Source organism: Triplophysa dalaica, chromosome 20 (genome assembly GCF_015846415.1).
Source record: "Triplophysa dalaica isolate WHDGS20190420 chromosome 20, ASM1584641v1, whole genome shotgun sequence".
Classification (NCBI taxonomy): Eukaryota; Metazoa; Chordata; class Actinopteri; order Cypriniformes; family Nemacheilidae; genus Triplophysa; species Triplophysa dalaica.
Window position 1 is genome coordinate 16,283,062 of NC_079561.1, and position 22,653 is coordinate 16,305,714.

The following is a 22,653-nucleotide window of genomic DNA, read 5'->3' on the forward strand; positions in this document are numbered from 1 at the left end:
ATTTTGTGCAACCGTCCCTTTAAAGTTGATTGTTTTCCATTTTTGTTCACCTCATATTTTGATGGTATAATTTAAACTGAGGGGCTTTAAAGCAAATATTGCACAAACATTTCCCCCCTCCTCCCTGGACATACTTTTTCCTCTTTTGTTTATAGTAAGTGCATGTGGAACAAAAAAAGATCACAATTTCCACCTGCTGAAATGATGCATGTACCCCAAGGTGCCCACAAAAGAACCGGGGGAGGCTGCACTTTCAATATTTCCTGTTCTGACTGTTTATAACACAGTGCATCAAACCACAGCACTCAAAATAAGTTTCCGCCTCTGACAGAACAACATAACGTGCTTTTGTTTAGTTCTCATTCTAGCGATGAACTGAAAACCATGTAAGTACATTGATTTATAGTACATTTTATTTTAATGTGTGAGGTTATAAACTGACGTGTGGTGACATTTCTTCTTCACAGCAGAATTAACGGTCACACTTCCACCGCTTTCTCATCGGTTACTGTCAAAGAAGAACAGATTTGTAACCAAAATAATGAACGTTTATCATCACATATACATTGATAGCATCTTATGTTCTCTGTTTGAAATCTTGAAATTAATCTTAATTACAAGGCCATAGAAAGGAAGATCAAGTCTTAGATTGAAATTACTGGAAAGTTTCTCTAGCAAACAAGTACAACATGGACCCCCTTTCTACCACCTCAAACCAAACCACAGAGGGATTTCTGACTCTCCAGTACCATCTTTTCACACCAGTGTACACCCTGGTATTGGTTTTCGGGTTACTTGGAAATCTGGGAGCTTTGTATTACTTCATATGTAAAATAAAACAGAAGTCTCCCTCCAACGTGTACATCATTAACCTGGCTGTGGCCGACACACTCTTTCTGTGCACCTTGCCGTTTCGTATCCACTACCATGTCAACGACAGCATATGGGTGTTTAAAGACGCCATGTGCCGCATCACGGGCACAATTCACTTCGCCAACATCTACATCAGCTTCACCTTCATGACCTGCATCTGTGTGGACCGCTACATCGCCACTGTGCACCCTCATACCTACCTGCAGCTTCGTAACAAAGCAATCTCCACAAAGGTGAGTGTTGCCGTTTGGTTGATTTCCGGCGCGTTCATGTTGGCAGTCATGCTGGAGTGCCCGGGGGTCACTGAAAATATGAGGTGCTTTGAGAACTTTACTTCAGAACAGTGGGAGCACTTGGCACCCTACAGCTCAGTAAGTCTCATTTTTGGATCTCTCCTTCCCTCTGTGGTCATACTGGTGTGTTACCCCATCGTGGCACGCAGAATCGCCCGGATTAACAACTACACCGCCCGTGGGGCACGGAGGATCATCTATGCAATCCTGGCCATCACGGTTCTCTGTTTCCTCCCTTATCATATTGTTCATTTAGTGTATCTAATGTCACGCACGGTATTACACACCAAGATGTTCTGGACCGCCCGGAGGGTCACCATGGCTCTGATCAGTCTCAATAGCCTCCTGGACCCGCTGTTGTATTATTTTGCAACTGGACACAACAGGTGGAGACTCAAAAGACTGGGTTTTAAGAATAAAAGGGGAGTGTATTCAATTTCTAATAATCTTTGAAGTGGTCGATGACCGAAAGCAGCTGCAAATCTTGGCAATTTTATCTTTGTTCTCTTGAAAAATAAAAACATGTTTAAAACAGCATTCTTAATATAAGGTTTTCTTTAAAAATTATGATGGAGCAACCGTCAAGTCGGTAAGGTATGGAATAACAAACAATATTTGCAATAGACAAAAATAGAAAATTATTAAATTATTGTTATCAGATTTTTAGGTGGTGACTGAAAGCACTGTTTGTTCTGTAAAACATGAAAAACAAGATTTGCAAAAACAAATGAAAAAGTCAATGAACTATTGATATAAAATAACATATCAGAAAGAGAATGTGTGTAGTATGTATGCAAAATTACATTCTTGTCTGCAATTGTAAAAGCAGGCTATACAGAATTATAACTGTAAGTTGCTTCAGATAAGATAAAAGCATCTGCCAAATGAATATATGTAATTGCTATTACAAAGCACAAATGATACATGTCAAATGACTAAAAACATCTGGATTTTCTTTCAAGTGCCAAATTTCAATGATCTTTGCAGAGTTCCTTAATGCAAATTTTAAAAGAAATATACCTTTGCAAATCAGTCAAGTAGATGAATTCCTTTTTCCTAAAAAAACTCTTTAATATTTTTTTAAACAATGGTCAAACAGCAGTGCATATTTATTAAAGTCATGAAGGCAAACCCTTCTTCAACAGTGTTGACAAAAAACTGCCCAATTCTTCATCCTGAGGAGAACAAAAAAAGATTCACATTTCATCATCTAACTAAGAAGACTGTTCTGTTCTTACTTTTCAACCAAAAAATATTTAATAATAAATAAACACTGTATTAATTCAAATGTGAAGATGTGATTCAATCTCCAACAGTTCATGAATATCAGCATGTGTGAAACCTATAGCTGTTTGGAAACATTCAGAAAGTTCCATGTGGGCAAAATGTAAATGCCACTAAAGCAACTGTCTCAGACCAGAACCAGTGAGAATAAGACCTTTTGTCTTGAGTACATACTCTTAATAAAACAAAGAATTGTCATTTTCCCAAAAAGATATATTTATAAATCTCATGTATATACAGTATTATGTGGTACCTAGCTAGGACCACCGCTTGTCTTAGACAAGAAACAGAACAATAGCATCTGTAAACAGAACCGTTAGTGTGTATTGTCACTGGTTTACCTGATAACTCCAGGAGAGCAGGATGACTTTGAGGTTTGGCTCCTCAGGCGATGAGGTCACTTTAATAACAATGGACTCCACTATAACAGTACCGTCAGGCAGGTGCTGGACGCCATAATTTTTCAATGCACTGTAACAAATGAAGAAAACAGACATGACCTCTTATACCCATAACTTCATGCCCACATTTGCTGACATTTCTTTTTATACTTCAAGGTGTGAATTGACTCACCTCTGTGCAATGTAAATGTTTCTCTGTACTTTCCTATTTTTATGTGATATCACACAGTTTCTTTATACATGTTTTTTATTTTACACACACGCATAGATTAGGCAAACTTTACATGCACAATGTAAATTACGTCAAATGCAGCTAAAAATTATCCAAAAAATGTACAGTGTAATATTTGAATGTCAATACAGGACAACTAACTAGTGACGACAACTGAAATAATTGTCAGTATTTTATATTGATATTTTAAAAATGCAGTCCTTTAGATGCCTGATGGCCAAAAAAAAGCTGTTAAAATGATCGTAACATTCACAATTTACTTCTATTCATTATACAGACAGAAAGTGGTCAGACCTCTTGAGATATGTGTAAATGCGCACGAGCGTGTCGCTGTCGCTGTGGGAGTCGTGCAGTTGGACGCGGCAGGTAAAGCGCAGTTGATGTTCACTGAGGCCGAGCTCTTTGAGAGCCTGTTCTGGAGAAACCAGCCGCAGACTCTACACACATGCACACACCACAACAGCCAAATATAAATATGTGAAGTTATGCATCAATTATTTTTAAAAACATGTACTATGTAGTGCCAAGGCAACTTACATTGTCTTTCATAATTAATGTGCCGTGCATGGTGCGAGGCCTTTTAGAATCCGGCAATGGACCTGCGAGAGACAGTTTCATTATTAATCTTTGGTGAATTAAATAAAAAAGACAGCCAAACAAGAATAACATTTGTAAATACATGGAGTGAAAAAGAATTTGCCCCTTCCTGATTTTTTTGCATATTTGTCCCGCTTGATTGATCCAGATCATCAAACAAATTTCAATATTACACAAAGAAAACCAGAGTAAATACAAAATGCAGTTTTTAAATGATGGAATTATTTATTAAGGGAAGAAAATACAAACATTTCTGACCCTATGTGAAAAAGTAATTGACCCCTAAACCTAATAAATAGTTGTGCCACCCTTGGCGGCAACAACTGCAATCAAGTGTTTGCGAAAGCGTGCAATGAGTCTTTCACATTGCTGTGGTGGAATTTTTGCCCACTCTTATTTTCGGAATTGTTTTAATTCAGCCGCATTGGAGGGTCTTCGAACATGAACAGCTTTTTTAAGGTTATGCCACAGCACTTCAATTGGATTTAAATCCGGATTTTGACTAGGCCACTCCAAAACCTTTATTGTGATTTTTTTTCAGAGGTGGAATTACTGATGTGTTTTGGATCATTGTCCTGCTAGATAACCCAAGTGCGTTTATGCTTGAGGACACAAACCGATGGCTGGACATTCTCTTTTAGGATTGTCTGTTAGACATAGTTCCATCAATTATGGTCAGTCGTCCAGGTCCTGAAGCCTTTGCAGCCCCAGACCATCACACTACAGCCACCATGTTTGACTGTTGGAATGATGTTCTTTTTATGAATACGCTGTTATTTTTACGCCAGATGTAACGGGACGCACATCTTCCAAAAAGTTTAACCTTAGTCTCATCAGTCCACGGTCATCAAGATGTTTCGTAGCAAATGTGAGACGAGCTTTTGTGTTATTTTTGGTCAGCAGTGGTTTTCGCCTTGGAACTTACCCATGGATGCCATTTCTGCACACTGTCTTTCTTATCGTAGATTCATGAACACTGACCTTAACTAAAGCAAGAGAGGCCTGCAGTTCTTAAGATGTTGTTCTGGGATCTTTTAAGACCTCATGGACAAGTCGTCGTTGTGCTCTTGTAGTAATGATGGTAGGCCCTCCACTTCTGGGACGGTTTACCACTGGATAATGACCTTCACTGTGGTTCGCTGGTGTCCCAATGCCTTAGAAATGGCTTTATAACCCTTTCTAGACTGATAAATTTCAATTAATTTGTTTCTCATCTCCATCCATCCATCCAGCAGGGATGCCCAGACTTCCCTCTCCCTAGACACTTCCTCCAGCTCTTCCGGGGGGACACCGAGGCGTTCACAGGCCAGCCAGGAGACATAGTCCCTCCAGCGTGTCCTAGGTCGGTGGGACATGCCCGGAACACCTTCCCGGGAAGGCGTCCAGGGGGCATCCGAAAAAGATGCCCGAACCACCTCCGCTGGCCCCTCTCGAAGTGGAGGAGCAACGGATCTACTCTGAGCTCCTCCCGAGTGACCGAGCTTCTCTCCCTATCTCTAAGGGATCGCCCAGCCACCCTGCAGAGAAAGCTCATTTCGGCCGCTTGTATCCGGGATCTTGTCCTTTCGGTCATGACCCACAGCTCATGACCATAGGTGAGAGTAGGAACGTAGATTGACCGGTAAATCGAGAGCTTCGCCTTGCGGCTCAGCTCCTTCTTCACCACGACAGACCGGTACAGCGATCGCATTACTGCAAAAGTCGTCTGTCAATCTCCCGTTCCATCCTTCCCTCACTCGTGAACAAGACCACCAGATACTTGAACTCCTCCACTTGAGGCAGGAACTCTCCACCTACCTGAAGTGTGCAAGCCACCCTTTTCCGACTCAGAACCATGGCCTTAGATTTGGAGGTGCTGATTCTCATCCCAGCCGCTTCACACTCGGCTGCAAACCGTTCCAGTGCATGCTGAAGGTCCTGGTCTGATGGGGCCAGCATTACGACATCATCCGCAAAGAGCAGAGATGAAATCATGTGGTCCCCAAACCCGATGCCCTCCGGCCCCTGGCTGCGCCTAGAAATTCTGCCCATAAAAATAATGAACAGAACCGGCGACAAAGGGCAGCCCTGCCGGAGTCCAACATGCACCGGAAACAAGTCTGACTTACTGCCGGCAATACGAACCAAGCTCCTGCTCCGGTCGTACAGGGACCGGATAGCCCTTAGCAAAGGGTCCCGAATCCCATACTCCCGGAGCACCCTCCACAAGATGCTGCGAGGGACACAGTCGAATGCCTTCTCCAAATCCACAAAACACACGTGGATTGGATGGGCAAACTCCCATGAACCCTCCAGCACCCTGGAGAGGGTATAGAGCTGGTCCAGCGTTCCGCGACCGGGACGAAAAGCACACTGTTCCTCCTGAATCCGAGGTTCTACAATCGGCCGGATTCTCCTCTCCAGTACCCTGGCATAGACTTTCCCGGGGAGGCTGAGAAGTGTGATCCCCGATAGGTGGAGCACACCCTCCGGTCCACCTTCTTAAAAAGAGGGACCACCACCCCGTTCTGCCAATCCAAGGGCACTGTCCCCGACCGCCACGCGGTGCTGCAGAGGCGTGTCAGCCAAGACAGCCCCACAACATCCAGAGACTTGAGGTACTCAGGGCGGATCTCATCCACCCCAAGGGCCCTGCCACCCGGGTGATGGGCGAGTCCGCCTCCGAGCCCTCGGCCTCTGCTTCCTCAATGGAAGACGTGACGGCGGGACTGAGGAGATCCTCGAAGTATTCCTTCCACCGCCAGATGATATCGCCGGTCGAGGTCAACAGATGCCCCCCTCCACTGTATACAGCGTTGGTAGGGCACTGCTTCCCCCTCCTGAGGCGCCGGACGGTTTGCCAGAATCTCTTCGAGGCCGACCGATAGTCCTTCTCCATGGCCTCACCGAACTCCTCCCAGGCCTGAGTTTTTGCCTCCCCAACCACCCAGGCTGCAGTCCGCTTGACCTGTCGGTACCTGTCAGCTGCCTCGGGAGTCCCATGAGCCAGCCAGGCCCAATAGGACTCCTTCTTCAGCTTGACGGCATCCCTTACGTCCGGAGTCTACCACCGGGTTCGGGTATTGCCGCCTCAACTTCTGTCCAGCATCCTCCCCTGCCATTGGATCTAACTCACCACCAGGTGGTGATCAGTTGACAGCTCCGCCCCTCTCTTCACCCGAGTGTCCAAGACATACGGCCGTAGGTCAGATGAAACAACCACAAAGTCAATCATCGACCTCCGGCCAAGGGTGTCCTGGTGCCATGTGCACTGATGGACTCCCTTATGCCAAACTGTAACTAGCACAGAAGTCCAATAACAGAACACCACTCGGGTTCTGATCAGGGGGGCCATTCCTCCCAATCACGCCCCTCCAGGTGTCACTGTCATCGCCCACGTGGGCGTTGAAGTCCCCCAGCAGAACGACGGAGTCCCCAGTCGGGGCGCTTTCCAGCACCCCTCCCAGAGTCTCCAAGAAGGCCGGGTACTCTACACTGCCGTTTTGCACATAGGCGCACACGACAGTGAGAGACCTATCCCCGACCCGAAGGCGCAGGGAAACGACCCTCTCGTTCACCGGGGTAAACTCCAACACATGGTGGCTGAGCTGGGGGGCTATAAGCAAACCCACACCAGCCCGCCGCCTTTCACCATGGGCAACTCCAGAGTGGTGAAGAGTCCATCCTCCCGCGAGGAGTGAGGTTCCAGAGCCCAAGCTGTGCGTAGAGGTGATCCCGACTATCTCTAGTCGGAATCTCTGAACCTCACGCACAATCTAAGGCTCCTTCCCCGTCAGAGAGGTGACAATCCATGTCCCTAGAGCTTAATTCCGCGTCCAGGGATCGGGTTGTCGAGGTCCCCGCCTTCGACTGCCGCCCGATCGACTTTGCACCGCCCCCTTACGGTCCCTCCTGCAGGTGGTGGGTCCACGGGAGGGTGGCCCCAAGTCGCTCCTTCGGGCTGAGCCCGGCCGGACCCCTTGGGGGGAGGCCCGACCACCAGGCGCTCGCATACGAGCCCCAACCCCAGGCCTGGCGTCACGGTCCTCAAATCTTTGGTCGTCATAAGGGATTTTTGAACCGCTCTTAGTCTGACCCGTCGCCTAGGACCTGTTTGCCTTGGGAGACTCTACCAGGGGCATATAGCCCCAGAAAACATAGCTCCTAGTGTCTTTCGGGTACTCAAACCCCTCCACCACGATAAGGTGGCAGTTCAAGGAAGGGTGTTTCTCATCTGTTCTTGAATTTCTTTAGATCGCGGCATGATGTGTTGTTATTTTGAGATCTTTTAGACTACTTCAGTTTGTCAGAAAGGTTCTACTTAAGTGATTTCTTGATTCAACAGATCTGGCAGTTATTAGGCTGGAGTGTGGCTAGTGAAATTGAACTCAGTTATTCAATTCATCACAGTTAATTCAGGATTTACCAATGGGGGAAATTACTTTTTCACAAAGGGTCAGAAATGTTTTAACTGCATTATGTATTTACTCTGGTTTTTTTTAAGTAATATAAAAATTTGTTTGATGATCTGAATCATTTAAGCATGACAAATATGTAGAAAAAAAAGCTGGAAGGGGCAATTACTTTTTCACACCACTGCATGTTATATCTGTAATATTTAATTAAATTGTGTCAGTTTTGTTTATATGTTTTATAATAATAATAATAATATAATTATTATTACTTTTGGGGGATTTTATGCCTTTATTTATTTAAATATACGGTCATGATTATGAAATTTGGCTGACGATTAATTGTCTAATAAATCATTGCGATTATGACGATTAATAACCTGTTTTAGGGCTTTGACATTTAATTCTCAAAAACGTTTTAAATTTGGTTTTGAAATTACCAAATTGTTCTGAATATAAGACTAAGTTATTTCCTTGGAAATAAATTGGAAAAAGTGCGGTCACCATATATTCAAGGTGTAGGCTTTTACATGGCAGTAATACAACTGCCAAATACTTGTAAATTGAGAAAATTGATCAGAGATTAATTGAAGCCACCATTAAAATGCTATCAATCATAGAAAAGCTTTTATTTATTTTTCTCAATTGCAAGATTACAATAAAATTGTACTACTGTTAATAACATTTTGGCTGCAATATCCAGGTACTAAAGCTCCCCCTTGTGTCTTCTATAGAGATGTGCAATAATTACGATGATCTGAAACCATTGCGATGAGCTTAAACAATTGCGATGAGACGATTATTTAATAATCGGGACAGCCCTGAAGAGACGGGGTCCGGGATCAGGACATGACCCAGGTCTGACTCAAACCCGGGTCCCCGTGAGCAAACAGCTCATATATTAGTGTCCAGAGTGCTGACCACTGAGCCACAGCTCCGACATGTATTGTTGATTTTAAAATGTCTAAACTATTATAATAACAAAATAGTTGAGGTATTTACAGAGTTTTTACAGTGGGATCTCTGTTAGAGAGTGATAGAGATGAGTGATCACCTCCAAGAGCCATTTCTCTCTTGAGCAGGTTGAGCGATATGTCCACTGGTAAGTTGGGGTTTGTCACAACGGTCGTCGTCTCTCCATTGGCTGGCATAAAGCAACTGATATCTGCATGGGTCAAAACAATTGACCAATTATGATGTTTGTCAAGGTTTCATGCACCAAAAACAAAAGAACCACCATTCTCATATAATTGCCATAGCTACAAAAAAGCATTCCAAACCAACCAAACAACACATGCATTTTAAGAAAATTGTAACTTACTGAATTCCTGTTCGATCTTGTCCTTGAGGAACTCCATTTTCTTGGCCTCTCCGTGCACCAGCAACATGTTACGCGGCTCGGCCATGCGGATTAGCTGCATGATGCCTTTAGCGTCTGCGTGAGCGCTGAATGACATATATTCCACCTGCAGCTTCACATCCAGCTGAAAACAAACAAGCAGACATGACACATTATGGACAATGTACTGTATAGAGGCTTTACAAACGTCTCTCTAGTGAAATCTAGGGGCAAACAGATTTGTAGGATGGACTCATTACCGTTGATCTTCCCTCCATCTCCAGTTTCTTCTGCCCATTCAGGATTTTGTGTCCCACAGTACCTTGCACACAATAACCTGGCATGATGACCTGAGAAATACATACGTAATACAAAGACATAAATTCAAGATTTTGTCTTTCACCGCACCAATATAAGCAAAACATTTGAATGACATTTGAATTAGTTTTATAATGTAAATGTACTTTACCATGTTCTTTTCATTGCCAGCCCATTTCTTAAATATATGTAAGGACTGCCCAGCATGCAACATTCCAGGAGTGGCAAACACAACCTGACAGAGCAGATTCATAGAACTTATCAATTCATCATCTCGTCTCAAATAGCTTGAAACTTATTTTAACAAGTTCTACAGTTCCAATTGGTTGAAGACCTGCTGACATAATCTATATGACGTCAGCAATCTTACCATTGGTCCAGGGTTATCTGCATAGGACCGATCAAAAGCTTTGATGTGCTTGAACTCAAACATGTTTCGCTGTACAAAGGTCTTGCGAATCTTCTGATTGGTCCAGGTGATGAAAAGCTTGTAGTAGTTGTTGGCTTTCTCAGTCAGACCCGTGGAGAAATATATGGGGGCTTTCAGATTCATTCTCTCCCTGTCAAATTGAAAGACCTGCAGTTACACACAAGTTTATAGGTAGAATAGTTGCAAATGGAAAAAATGTAAGGCTTACCAGAACGTTTCCAACAGGATGCAGAGTTCTTGAGCTCTTCCCAGAGCAAACACAGGAATCAAGACCTAGAATGACAGATAACAAGCTGAAGAAATAGCACAAACGCATGTCGAGAGAAAGCATTCGTTAAGCATCTCTTACCTTCCCTCCTCTTTCCACTGTCTCATGAACTTTCTTTAAGAAATCTCTCTCCCTGCAGCGTTTCGAGTCTCTGATCGTGGTGGCATATGTGGACTCGGATATCAAAATATCTGGTCGACATTTATCAATCCAAGCAGCTCTGAAATACAAGAGAATTTTAATTTTAAGAATTACATAAATCCTGAAAAATTAAAAAGACATTGTACTCACCCCAAATGTCGGTCTGGTGTCATGTTGTAATCCCCCTGCATAAATAGATTTATTGTTACAAATTAAAATAAAACTGGAACATTATAGGAGGTAGCAGACAGTAAGACACTCACTGTGTAGACGACAGATTCTAAGCCAACTTTGATTTGGACCATGGCCGCTCCCAGTACGTGACCGGCATAGTAAGCTTTGATCTCAAGCTCTTCATCCACCTGGATTGAGATCAAATAAAAATACACTCATAAGCAAAATACATTTACTGTCATTAAAAAGACACAAATTATAAACTGGTAGGACTGTTCATAAAGATCACAAACGTTCCCAATCATTTGCAGTTACAAAAGCTGACTTTTACCTGAACCGTTTGATGGAGGTTCAGAGGAACAACCTTCTTCATGCAGTCTTTGATCATCTGTGCGGTGAAAAAGTTTGTCTCCCCCTTTTTGTCCACCGTTATCTTTCTGAAGTCCTCCAGCAGGATGGGGCAGATGGCTTTGGTAGGGTGGGTCATGTAAATGGGCCCGTCGTAACCCACCATCTCACTCATGTATGGCAGAGCACCGCAGTGATCCAGATGGAAATGACTGAAGGGCACACGAGGAGGAAACTGTCAATAGAGGAAGGAGAAAAACTCACACAATGGCTACAGAACACGTCAACCATATACAGACCTTATGATGACGCAGTCTAAGAACTCGGTGAGTCGACCATTTTGGGTAATGTAACTGAAATCCGGAAAACGTCTCTGTTGGGAAAAATCAAACCGATTAGAAGTGTTAACAACAGCAGCTGACAGAGTTAAACTGATATTCAGGGAAAGGAAACAATACATGAAATGTTGTGTTGTGTTGCTTTAATGAACAACCCACATCATCATTGTAGCCCATGTGCATCCCACAGTCAAGCATGATGTTTTTCCCTCCGATAGAGACCAGAATGCAGCTGCGCCCGACATCCTGACCAGCACCTGCAACATAAATTACATTAACACTATAATTAACATTTATTAGACTATGTAATGTTTGAACTTACATACATATACAGAATTAAAATAATAATAATGTTTCTTAGAGGAGTAGTTCATTTTCAAAATACATTTTCATGATAATATACTCACCCCCAAGTCATCCAAGATGTTTATGTATTTGTTTCTTTAGTCGAAAGAAATAAAGCTTTTGATGAGAACATTCCAGGATTTTTCTCCATATAGTGGACTTCAATGGACTCCAAACGGTTGAAGTTCAAAATTACAGTTTCATTGATGCTCCAAAGGGCTTTAAACAATACCAGAGGAAGAATATAGCAAAGGGATCTGTCGTTTAAAAAAAACAAATTGTATTTGATTTATTAACACAGATGTTCTTTTTGCTGTATTCTGAGAGGCGCATTCGTGACTTCATGTTATAGTAATAGACCGAGTCAGTGTTTACAAGATGAACATGCAAATACTAAGTCAGACACGTTTAAAAAAAAGGGGGTTCAAAGGTTAAATAACGATGTCAGATGATTCTGAATTTGGAGGAGAAGATGAGATGGAGTTTTTCGCCCTGCCCTACCTTTTTGAACCGGAACACACAGAAGCTTTGGGCAGACGAAGATCTAAAAAGATGTGGTGGTGCACATGTGTGACACATGTCTCAATGCTGCCACGTTTCAATTCAATTCTGCCATTACTATCAGTCAGTGAGTCAGCTGGTGACCCTACATCAAGTGTGAACTTTTCAACGGAATTACGAGTTACGTGAAGTCATGAACACATCGCAGAACAGACCAGGCCAGCATTTGTGTTATATAGTGTTATTTTTTAGAAAATTACTGATTGTTTCGCTAGATAATACCCTTTCATTGTCTGGTATCGTTTAAAGCCCTTGGAAGCTGCACTGAATCTGTAATTTTGACCTTCAACCGTGTGAAGTCCATGTAGAAAAATCCTGGAATGTTTTCCACAAAAACCTTCATTTATTTTCGACTAAAGAAACAAATACATAAACAACTTGGATGACATGGGGGTGAGTAAATTATCATAAAAATGTATTTTGAAAATGAACTACTCCTTTAACAATTGTCGATTTCTACCTTATAATAAGATTTAACATACTTGTATATATTACAACTTATACATATCACATTGTTATACGCATTGTTATATTTATATATTGCAATCAAACGTTTGCACTTTAAAATACTATAATACTATATTATTTACTCCTCAATTAATCGCTATTGAGGAGTAAAAGCAAACATCTTACCTAACGGTGTGACTTTAATCTCAGGCATCTTTCGAGGCTTAAAGCGATCAGAAATGAATATGTTTCTTAAATGATGCAACTGATCTGATAAATAATAAACTTCATGAGTACATAATCTTTACGTCTACTTGCACATTAGCTCCAAAATAAACTAATAAATTACACAAACAACCCAGGCATGTAGATCAAATACAGATTTTACAGCCGTAAATAAATTGACTAAATAAAGAGCAAAAACGCATTCAAAAACAGATTAGCAAGAGAAGTTCATGCCGCAGCCATGTTGCGCTCACTGTGTGTCTCAAAACGTTACATTTCCCCTCACTAACAGCGATTTTAGGTAGCTTCCATGGCTAAAAATGTCTATGTAGACAGCTTTCCACGCTTTGAAACACAACCGGTCAGACGCGAGAAAATAACGTCCAATCATAGATCTTAATGTATCACGTGACATTTGAAGTGCAATTTGATTGGCACAGTGCTGTTACGTTGCAGAAAGGAAGCAAATACAGGAAGAAGGGATCGAAGGCAGCTAAATCTTCCCAATGAATCACTAACACGATTTTTAAAAGATTAATTTTGAGAATTATAAAGAATATAAGGTATTTAAGTGAAAGCGAAAGGTTACAAATTCGAGTTAGCTTCCGTGTGGTAGTTATATAAGAAACGTAAGAAATGGCAGAGGCATTCAGTCTTCAGAAAGTATTAGAAACATTCAGATCATGTCTAAGTGAGAAAAAGGAGATTTACATGAAATATTATCTAGCAGGATGGCAAGAGCTGGTCAGGTGGGTAATGCTTGCGTCACTAATGTAAAATTAAAGTAATGTAAAATACCTTAAGATGACCAACTTTTGTCGGGGAAATGTGTTGGTTAACACTTTTGAAATCCCTGAAAAGGTAACAACTGGTTTAAATGATCATCTACTGTTTATCAATTTTTTTTTAATCTAAATTCTTCCCTCCCCATCATGAATACTCTCAATAGCTTCATGAATACCCTGGGGAATGTGTTTTCCTTCATCTCCAAGGATGTGGTCAGCAAGGTTCAGATCCTAGAGAACTTACTTACGGGTGAAAATGGATCCCACTATGTAACCGTCCAGTCCATGGTGAAGTATGAACTGGAAAACAACCTTGTGGACATCACCAAAAGAGGAAACCACACAGAATCAGGTTGCCGTACTCTTTTGAGACTACACAGGGCTCTACGCTGGCTGGAGCTTTTTCTCGACAGTCTACGAACCAGCAAGAGGACAACAAAACCTCTGTCATGTGCTCTGATGCCTATAATGAGTCTCTGGCTCAGCACCACCCCTGGCTGATCCGCAAAGCTGTCGGCGTGGCATTCTGTGCTCTTCCAGGGCGTGACACATTCTTTCAAGTGATGAATGCAGGTGATCATAAGCAGGTGGTAGCTCTGTTAGGAGAATCACTACCCCTTATCTCTGAAGTATACCAGATCACAGAAGACTTGTTTGCCAAAAACAACCTCCTGGAGTTACCATAGAAGCATGACAAATGCAGTTACTCTTTACTTGGGTAATCGATACATGTCCTTATGGCACATACTCACTTTACTACAAATATACATGTGTGTGGCTGTCTTTCTGTTTTAAAATGTTGATTTGATTTACTTAAGGAGATTTAATGGACCAATACAAAAGGCAGACGAATCCATCCGTTTTAAGGATTATGAAAATTCTTGAAAACAAAAGGTTCTGTCTTCTTTGTGTACCAACTACAGTTTTCTTTTGTTGGTCAAGTGGGCATTAAAATCACTGTATTTTAATATATTTAAAAATCTAAAGAACAATTTTTTTTATTCAAAGGGGAAGAATGTATATGATGTGTGTTTAATGTACATTACTTAGGGCAGTATATATTTGAATTCCAAATATGTAATGAACAAGTTTTCTTTGTTACATATTTTGCTGTTAATACCTTTATTTCTATATTATTGTACTTGGCTGCAAAAGGGAAACTCCTGATATGTAAAGCTTTAAAGTAACAACGTAATAAAATATAATGTTCTGGGAAATCTGTGTTTTTATCACTAATGTCATATTATTTATCACATTAACATTAGATTGTATCTCACTCATCTACTTTTAAATATATCTTTGGGAGATAAACATTTTAACCCAATGGTCCAAAGACTTGCATAACTGGATGATAAATTGCTGAATTGACAGATGTATGTTTCCTAAAAGAATTATTAGTAATAAATCTTTGACGATGCGTAAATATCAGTTGCAATATGATTATCTTTTTATATATTTTTAAAAGGTTTCAGCATCTTTAAATTTATTACACGTTTTATACAATATTATATATTATATGTTTACGATATTTAAACATATAGTCAGGTTTGCAATATTAAAATATATTCTAGAAAGATATCCAAGAATTGACAGGCGTCTGTTTCCTAAAAGAATTAATAGAAATTAATATATGACGATGCTTAAATATCAGTTGCAATGTGAGTATCATTTTATATATATTTTTAATGTTACAGTATCTTTACATGTTTATTAGATGTTTTTATACAATATAATATTTTATATTTAAACGGTATATAAACATTAAATTAGGATTACAATATAAAAAGATATTCTAGAAATATATCAAAATATTATTGCGCATCAAAGTTATCAAAAACGCTCATGCGCGCTTACGTGTTGGAGACGTTACCATGGAGACGACGCAACATTGCAGACGGTAATGAAAATGACTTCTGACTTCTGCAACGATTGAAACAAGGAAAATAAACTAAAAATAAGGTAAGAGACGTCAAAAAAAGATGATTTCAATGCGACCATTTGATTATTTAATTAACTTAAAATCAAAACAACAACTTGTAGATCGCGCGAAATCTTGTGGAGTATAAAAGTTTGATTCGGTGCATAAGCTAATAATGTCTATCTATCTATCTATCTATCTATCTATCTATCTATCTATCTATCTATCTATCTATCTATCTATCTATCTATCTATCTATCTATCTATCTATCTTTCTATCTATCTATCTATCTATCTATCTATCTATCTATCTATCTATCTATCTATCTATCTATCTATCTATCTATCTATCTATCTATCTATCTATCTATCTATATATCTATCTATCTATCGTCTGCCTGCCTGTCTGTCTGTCTGTCTGTCTATCTAACTACCTATCTAACTTCCTAACTATCTGTCTATCTAGCTCTCAATCTATCAGAATTAAATGTCTTGTGGGGAAAAGATGCAGGTGATCAGGCCCAAGTCTTCTAAGGGACGCAGCAGACCTATGATGGCAAATTTTCAGAGGGTGGAAACATCTGTCCAGCCTCCCACACATTCACCTCAACCTCCAACCAAGTCAAAAGACAAGATAAACCAATGCCAACCTCAAGCTGTTCTGAGACGCAGAAGTCAACTGTATACAGAGGTACTGGATGAAATCTTTGACAGACCCCTAGATGAGCCTGCTTCACTGAACAGATACAGGGTGCTCCCCTCCATAGAGAAGAAAACAACAGGAAATGAATCAGGGGGTGTGGAGCGGAAGGCCTTACAGGATCATGGTGGCAACAGACACAGAATATGTAAGCACCAGTGTGTTTTAGGAAACCCAACACAAAAACAGGGCAATGCAGGGATGAGGAATGTTTTAAATAGCCCAAACCGCTCAGTTGTGATGTCAAAGGGGACTTCAACAGGGATCCTGCCCCAAGAAGAGCCAGACCTGGTACTTGCTATCAGAAATCCATGTGGTCAAAGATTCAAGTGCCATTTTCATCCATCAGACAAGCTGCAGGTGGTGCTATCAAATGCAGAGGCTGAATTTGGGGAGAAGTATGAGAATTGCATAATTGAGACCATGGATGTCCCACGTAGGACCTTTACAAACCTGACAATGAACTTAGCTCAGTGTGGCATCCTAAACAAATCAGTTTTATGCATTTCCCAAGATGACAGCAATATGGATTTAACTTGAAATAGATGCCTAAAGGGACAAACAAATCTTTCAAATCATTCTCATTATGTCATCCCAAACCTGTTTAACTTCTACAGCAAAACACAAAAGATGATTTGAAGACAGTTGGTAAGAAAATAACATGACCAATAAATTTTAACTTCCACGTTTGGACATTTCCAAAACCACCAGGACATTTCTTAAAATATGTTTTGTGTTCCACAGAAGAAAGAGTCATAAACAGTACATGTTTTAAACAACATAAGGGTGAATAAATGACAGAATGTTTTATTTTGGGTGACCCACCCCATCAATAAATGACCTTGATGGACACTCAGATTCATGGGCAGTTTGAATTAGTCTGACTAACATTTTAACCCAAGATTCACATTTCGCTAATTTGATAATTGAGTAACTCTTGTGATGTTCTTACTGTTTATCTCATCAGTCTCTTCATTGTTGTACCTTATGAAATAATAAACTTTGTTTTAACACCATATTTTTTATAATTTCTTTTCAAACCAAATGTACCTCTGAAGGTCACTGTGAATTGTGATTGTATAAACTGCAAATAAAAGTTTGATTCGGTGCATAAGCCAATAATGTCTATCTATCTATCTATCTATCTATCTATCTATCTATCTATCTATCTATCTATCTATCTATCTATCTATCTATCTATCTATCTATCTATCTATCGTCTGCCTGCCTGTCTGTCTGTCTGTCTATCTAACTACCTATCTAACTTCCTAACTATCTGTCTATCTAGCTCTCAATCTATCAGAATTAAATGTCTTGTGGGGAAAAGATGCAGGTGATCAGGCCCAAGTCTTCAAAGAAAGTCTTCTTTGTTTTAACACCATATTTTTTATAATTTCTTTTCAAACCAAATGTACCTCTGAAGGTCACTGTGAATTGTGATTGTATAAACTGCAAATTATTGTCATAGTATTACGAAATATCATTTCAGCTTCACACATGCATATTTGCAACCCGACAAAGAATAATTTAAGTAAAGCAGTAAGAGCACGAAAATTAAAAAATACCTGGTTTAAATTTGGTACATAAGATTATGAAAGGTGTTGTATGTAATGCTTAATAAAGACGATGACGCCACAGACATAAATTCGCCAAATGGCAGTTGTTTTAATTATAAGAATAGTTATGACAAAACAATTAAAAGCATAAATGCAACTAATATGTAAGAAACGAAGTGAAATGCTGCAAATGAACGCTTTTAAAGAAACATGCTAGCCTTTCATTCTCAACCAATAAACTCTAAATCAACCAAAAGTGCATTGATTTAACCAGCAAAACGTAAACAGCACAACAAAAAAAACAATTTTTTTAGCAAATACTAGTGCAGCCATTTCTAACAATAATGCTGCATTAAGTCTTCATTGTTTTTAAAGATGCTCCATTCCTGCAACACAACAGAACATACTAGCCAAAGTTCGAAGACCTTGACCGGTCAACTAAAACATTTTCTTTAAACCTCAAAACAATGCAAGAGAGAAACCTTGTTCAAAACTACTCTAAAGCTCTAAATAACAACAGTGTTGTTTTATTTAAATATTTGGATAATATTCTATCGTATTTTGCACACTAAATATTTCTAGAGAACGTCTTTAATTCTTAAAGTGCACTTGAGGAATGGTAGTGGTTCAAGCCATTATTGACATTTTGTCAATTATAATTGGGTGTCAATTTGCAGACTCACTGAAATTTATTCAAGAATTAATTTAGCCTCAAATTCAAGTGGCTAACAAACAAGAGCTCAATGAAGTTGTCTCCAAGAAAAACAATGTAATAAATGTAGGAATTTGTACTCCAAAGGTTTCTTACCTTTCAACCAAGAGATTGACAAACGCAAACGTTTTTAACAGGGTTTTAAACCCTTAGAAACTATAAATTCAGAATCAAAACATGTGGCATAAAGCTTTGTGAGGTATAATGTAAAACTAAACGTAGATCTGAAATGTATGTAAACATCAGAAATCTTGTTGAATGAACACCCGAACTGATTCTGATGATGTGACATGATGTGTTTTTCTTCAGCTGGCGATTTTTTCAATTTCATCGAGATCATCCGTGTCCAGCCTCATTATTTTCTTATCTGTTGAAATTAAATCAATTAAAATGATCAATTTGAGCAAATGAAAAACAGACAGTACAAAAAAATCTGTAGTCACCCTCGCAACAGAAGACAATTTGATGAATTACTCCTTATTTTCCATACAATGACAATAAAAAGTAAATTCCATGCTGCTGTTATCACATTTCAAATTTCATTCAAGGTTTCAATCAATAAAAACTAGTCTATTCATTTATAAACACTGTCATGACAGACTCCGTCCACATTCATTCTAGTTTTATGCTAGAAAGTCTAACAAATCTAAGGGTGGGTAAACAATGAAATTTGATTTATATGTCTCATGAACTTTTTCTTCAAGAAATAAAAATTATGGGAGAGACTTACTAAAATGCTTCTCAATTTTCCTGAGGATCTCCATGCTCTTCTGGCTGTCCACCATGTTGATGGCAAGTCCTCTCTTGCCAAATCGTCCTGTTCTACCGATCCTGTGGAGGTACGTCTCGTTGTCTGGGTAGCCGTCCTTATCCACAGGCGGGTCAAAGTTGATCACCACAGAGACTTGTTCGACATCAATACCTGTAGCCAATAAGGTTATTGAAATATTGCAAATTGAGGTTAAAAAAAAGCTTAAGTTAACTATAAAAATATATATTTTAGCTTCTCATATTACTAGCGGTAAATACAAAATGAAAGTGCACTCACCTCTTGCACAGACATTAGTAGTGATGAGAACCTTCTCCTTTCCAACTTTGAACCGTTCGATAACTGCAGCTCTTTGTTCGACAGTCATTTCTCCACTGAGCAGCCCCACCTGGTGGCCCTCTTCTGACATCTGCCCTGCAAGCCAGTTTGCCGTTTTCCGAGTCTGACAAAAGACAACAATCAGGCGAAAATAACAAATGCAAAAATAAACCATAAATCTTATTTAGAAAGACTCACACGACAGAAGATCATTGCTTGAGCAATAGTAATGGCTCCATAAACATTACAGAGCGAATTAAATTTGTCTTCTTTGCTTTTGCAAAGCACGTAGTATTGCTTGATATTGTCCAGAGTCTCCTCTTCTCGTCTCAGCTTGATGATGTTGGGGTCTGGAATGACCCGCTCGGCAAAATTCCACACAGAGTCCTCAAAAGTAGCAGAGAAAAGTAACATCTGACAGCCTTTGGACAGCATTCTATGATAGGATGAAAAACACAAGAACATCTACGTATTAGATATAATGTGATTTATTCCTGCGTATGAAAAACTTTTTTCTGAACATTGGAGCGAGCTCACCTCTGAATGCGGATGCTTTGATCCTGATGTCCCTGTGTGGCGATCATGACATCAGCCTCGTCCAGAACGAAAACTTTGATCTTTTTGGGGTCGATGAGCTTTAGTTTAGTGCACCAGTCTAGAACCGTTCCAGGTGTCCCGATGACAATTTGTTCCTTGATTTTACAGCTGCGGTCCCCTGGGTGACGACAAAGCAACCACGATCCACGTTTACATTAAGAGCATTTAATGATTCTTAGATTGTAAGACTGGAATGCAGCCACTTACTTCTATGTCCTCTAACAGCATATGCCAGTTTGACTTCTGAATAAAACTTTCCCATCTGCTCGATGACTTTGCCTGTTTGCAGAGCAAGCTCATATGTGGGAGAAATACACAGACACTGAAAGAAAATAAACATGAACAACAATAAAGGAAAAAAAATAAGATAAAACAAACATTTAACTAACTTAAGCAATGTTTTGAATTCAAATCGTTCTGTTCTAAATTAAAGTCATATTTGCTAAGAACTTTCTTAGTTTTCACTCACCTGAGCCCATTTAAATGCTGGGTCCACTTGGCTGAGCATGGCAAGCACAAAGGCGGCTGTTTTACCAGTGCCAGACTGAGACTGAGCGATCAGATTCTGAGGTCTGAAACACATACAGTTTAGTGTGAAGCACAGATCTCTACAAACTAGTATTATTACGATTTCATACTGTATTCACAAGTGTTTATTAAAAAAAGTGGACTCACGGTTCTGCAAGCATCATGGGAAGCGCATTCTCCTGGATTTTTGAAGGTCGGTTGAAGCCAATTTCATACACACCTTTGAGTAGTTGCGGTTTCCTGATTTAAAGTAAAGAAAAGCAAGCGAGAGCTTTTGTACAGTTCTGTTACAGAATGTCGTTTAACACACTTATTGTTATGTTAAAGAAATAGTTCACCCAAACATGAAAATACTGTCATCATTTACTCACCCTCAGGTTGTTTCAAACCTGCATAAATGTCTTTGTCCTACTGAACACAAAGGAAGATATCTGGAACAATGTCAGTAACAAAACAGATGTCATCCCCTATTTACCGCCATAGTAGGTGAAATAAATACTATGGTAGTCAATGGGGGACGACATATGTTTGGTTATTGACATTCTTCAAAATATCTAACTTTGTGTTTAGTAGAACAAAGAAATGTATACAGGTTTGAATAAAAATTAAGGGTGAATGAATAATCATATAAAATTTTATTTTTTGGGTGAACTATCCCTTAAATGCTCAAAGGTGAGCTGAAGTACTCACAGTCTGAGCTCCTCAAAGGTCTTGACTGAATACAGTGGGGAATTGGGGTCTCTCTGTAGAACCTCCACTTGGTTTGTGTTGTTGACCAAATTGCTTCGGATCAGCTTGTTGAGGAGTGACTGCACAGCTTTGTCCTCTAATATCAAGAGATGAATGGATTTTAGTGTCCAATAATAAAAACCTAAACTATTAAACTACCACCATGTTAAAGCAACCAAGCACAAAGGAATTCCATATATTACTGAAAATTAACCTCTTTCCTCTTCATCTGATTTGTCACCATCGTCTAAACGTCTTGGTCTATCTAGAGAAGGAAACTTAATTACTTTAGACAATGCCAAAAAATTCATTTGAACACTTATCAATATAATATTATCATCTTTTATTAACTAAACAACAAATTGTAATAGAATGTAAAAAAAGTGTATTTAAAAATGAAATGCGACTACCATTTAACAGAGATTTTGGTGCATCACCTGCCTCAATCAACTGTAACTTTCCGATCTGCATTCAAAGTACAATATTTACAGGCATATTAAACAAAAACCCAGTCAACACACAAAATGCCAATAAGATACATTCAAATAATAGTATGACAAAAACGATCTCTCTATTATGCATAAAAGGTCTAAAGGTGTCTAGATTTGGATATGTTTGCGTCGATTGACTCGCCGCATCAACTAGCATGCTAACTCATCAAGTAAAAAAATGAAGGCGCACTTTTTTACTCACAGACTTGGATGCCTCTTGTTCGTCGACAGCTAGTGCCCATGAGTCATTTGTCATGTCTGCAGTCATGGTAATATGGATTATTTAGAGTTTTGTCAACTTTCCAAAATAAATGTCCTCTAATTTTACTCAGCTCCGCTCCACGTGGACGGCAGGACGCGCAAACTAACGGCGCGAACGTAGGTGTTCAAGCGGAAGTCAGGATTTGACATTTTTTTAGTTCCCGGCGTTTCCATGGTTGAAAATCCTAGTAAAAAATGCCTTTTTAATAAAATTCTAATAAAAAATACCATTTGCCTAATCAGTTATTTAGCTAAACTGAGATATCGGAGATATTATTAAATTA

At 39.7% G+C, this 22,653-nt stretch overlaps 5 protein-coding genes across 7 annotated transcripts; 3 read left to right on the forward strand and 2 right to left on the reverse strand.

Moving 5' to 3' along the window:
* Positions 1 to 329: 329 nt before the first annotated feature.
* LOC130409692 (P2Y purinoceptor 2) lies at positions 330 to 2,092 on the forward strand. 2 transcript variants are annotated; one of them, XM_056733831.1, is made up of 3 exons: positions 330 to 386; positions 468 to 1,106; positions 1,316 to 1,469. In XM_056733831.1, exons 2-3 carry the CDS (start codon positions 690 to 692, stop codon positions 1,328 to 1,330), a joined length of 432 nt encoding a protein of 143 aa, XP_056589809.1. In that variant the 5' UTR covers positions 330 to 386; positions 468 to 689; the 3' UTR covers positions 1,331 to 1,469. The 2 variants fall into 2 exon arrangements, with proteins under 2 accessions (XP_056589809.1, XP_056589808.1); XM_056733830.1 differs by having other exon boundaries at positions 468 to 2,092.
* Positions 2,093 to 2,212: 120 nt separating this feature from the next.
* On the reverse strand, positions 2,213 to 13,277 carry ints11 (integrator complex subunit 11). Its single transcript, XM_056733828.1, has 17 exons — positions 12,967 to 13,277; positions 11,587 to 11,684; positions 11,389 to 11,462; positions 11,073 to 11,301; positions 10,831 to 10,929; positions 10,718 to 10,752; positions 10,508 to 10,646; positions 10,367 to 10,431; positions 10,099 to 10,288; positions 9,880 to 9,963; positions 9,671 to 9,760; positions 9,393 to 9,555; positions 9,126 to 9,236; positions 3,621 to 3,682; positions 3,378 to 3,520; positions 2,792 to 2,921; positions 2,213 to 2,341 (listed from the first exon to the last, which is right to left on the reverse strand). The coding sequence occupies exons 1-17, from the start codon at positions 12,992 to 12,994 to the stop codon at positions 2,285 to 2,287; spliced, it is 1,797 nt and encodes a 598-aa protein (XP_056589806.1). The 5' UTR covers positions 12,995 to 13,277; the 3' UTR covers positions 2,213 to 2,284.
* Positions 13,278 to 13,457: 180 nt separating this feature from the next.
* On the forward strand, positions 13,458 to 15,007 carry cptp (ceramide-1-phosphate transfer protein). Its single transcript, XM_056733832.1, is given in 3 exon segments — positions 13,458 to 13,754; positions 13,955 to 14,214; positions 14,217 to 15,007. Coding segments are annotated over 3 exon segments (633 nt in total). The 5' UTR covers positions 13,458 to 13,641; the 3' UTR covers positions 14,477 to 15,007.
* Positions 15,008 to 15,665: 658 nt separating this feature from the next.
* Positions 15,666 to 17,490, forward strand: ubxn10 (UBX domain protein 10). Of its 2 annotated transcripts, none has more exons than XM_056733659.1 (2): positions 15,666 to 15,749; positions 16,175 to 17,490. In XM_056733659.1, exon 2 carries the CDS (start codon positions 16,196 to 16,198, stop codon positions 16,946 to 16,948), a length of 753 nt encoding a protein of 250 aa, XP_056589637.1. In that variant the 5' UTR covers positions 15,666 to 15,749; positions 16,175 to 16,195; the 3' UTR covers positions 16,949 to 17,490. The 2 variants fall into 2 exon arrangements, with proteins under 2 accessions (XP_056589637.1, XP_056589638.1); XM_056733660.1 differs by having other exon boundaries at positions 15,673 to 15,749; positions 16,214 to 17,490.
* A 559-nt stretch (positions 17,491 to 18,049) lies between these two features.
* ddx19a (DEAD-box helicase 19a) lies at positions 18,050 to 22,511 on the reverse strand. The gene is made up of 12 exons (XM_056733470.1): positions 22,311 to 22,511; positions 22,028 to 22,082; positions 21,832 to 21,882; positions 21,579 to 21,714; positions 21,036 to 21,128; positions 20,830 to 20,932; positions 20,568 to 20,682; positions 20,301 to 20,478; positions 19,962 to 20,199; positions 19,725 to 19,887; positions 19,407 to 19,598; positions 18,050 to 19,043 (listed from the first exon to the last, which is right to left on the reverse strand). Exons 1-12 carry the CDS (start codon positions 22,374 to 22,376, stop codon positions 18,982 to 18,984), a joined length of 1,452 nt encoding a protein of 483 aa, XP_056589448.1. The 5' UTR covers positions 22,377 to 22,511; the 3' UTR covers positions 18,050 to 18,981.
* Positions 22,512 to 22,653: the final 142 nt, after the last annotated feature.

Bases quoted from the DNA above. Each gene is read 5' to 3' on its own strand.
- LOC130409692 (XM_056733830.1), top strand. From the start codon at position 690: ATGGACCCCCTTTCTACCACCTCAAACCAAACCACAGAGGGATTTCTG.
- ints11 (XM_056733828.1), bottom strand. From the start codon at position 12,994: ATGCCTGAGATTAAAGTCACACCGTTAG. The intron at 11,302-11,388 runs GTCTGTATATGG...TGTGCCCTTCAG, and splicing joins TTAGACTGCGTCATCATAAG to TCATTTCCATCTGGATCACT. The intron at 10,753-10,830 runs GTGAGTGTCTTA...CTATTTATGCAG, and splicing joins TAGAATCTGTCGTCTACACA to GGGGATTACAACATGACACC.
- ubxn10 (XM_056733659.1), top strand. From the start codon at position 16,196: ATGTCTTGTGGGGAAAAGATGCAGGTGATCAGGCCCAAGTCTTCTAAG.
- ddx19a (XM_056733470.1), bottom strand. From the start codon at position 22,376: ATGACTGCAGACATGACAAATGACTCATGGGCACTAGCTGTCGACGAA. The intron at 21,129-21,578 runs GTGAGTACTTCA...ACTTTAAATCAG, and splicing joins ACCTTTGAGGAGCTCAGACT to GAAACCGCAACTACTCAAAG. The intron at 19,888-19,961 runs GTGAGTCTTTCT...GTCTTTTGTCAG, and splicing joins AAGCAATGATCTTCTGTCGT to ACTCGGAAAACGGCAAACTG.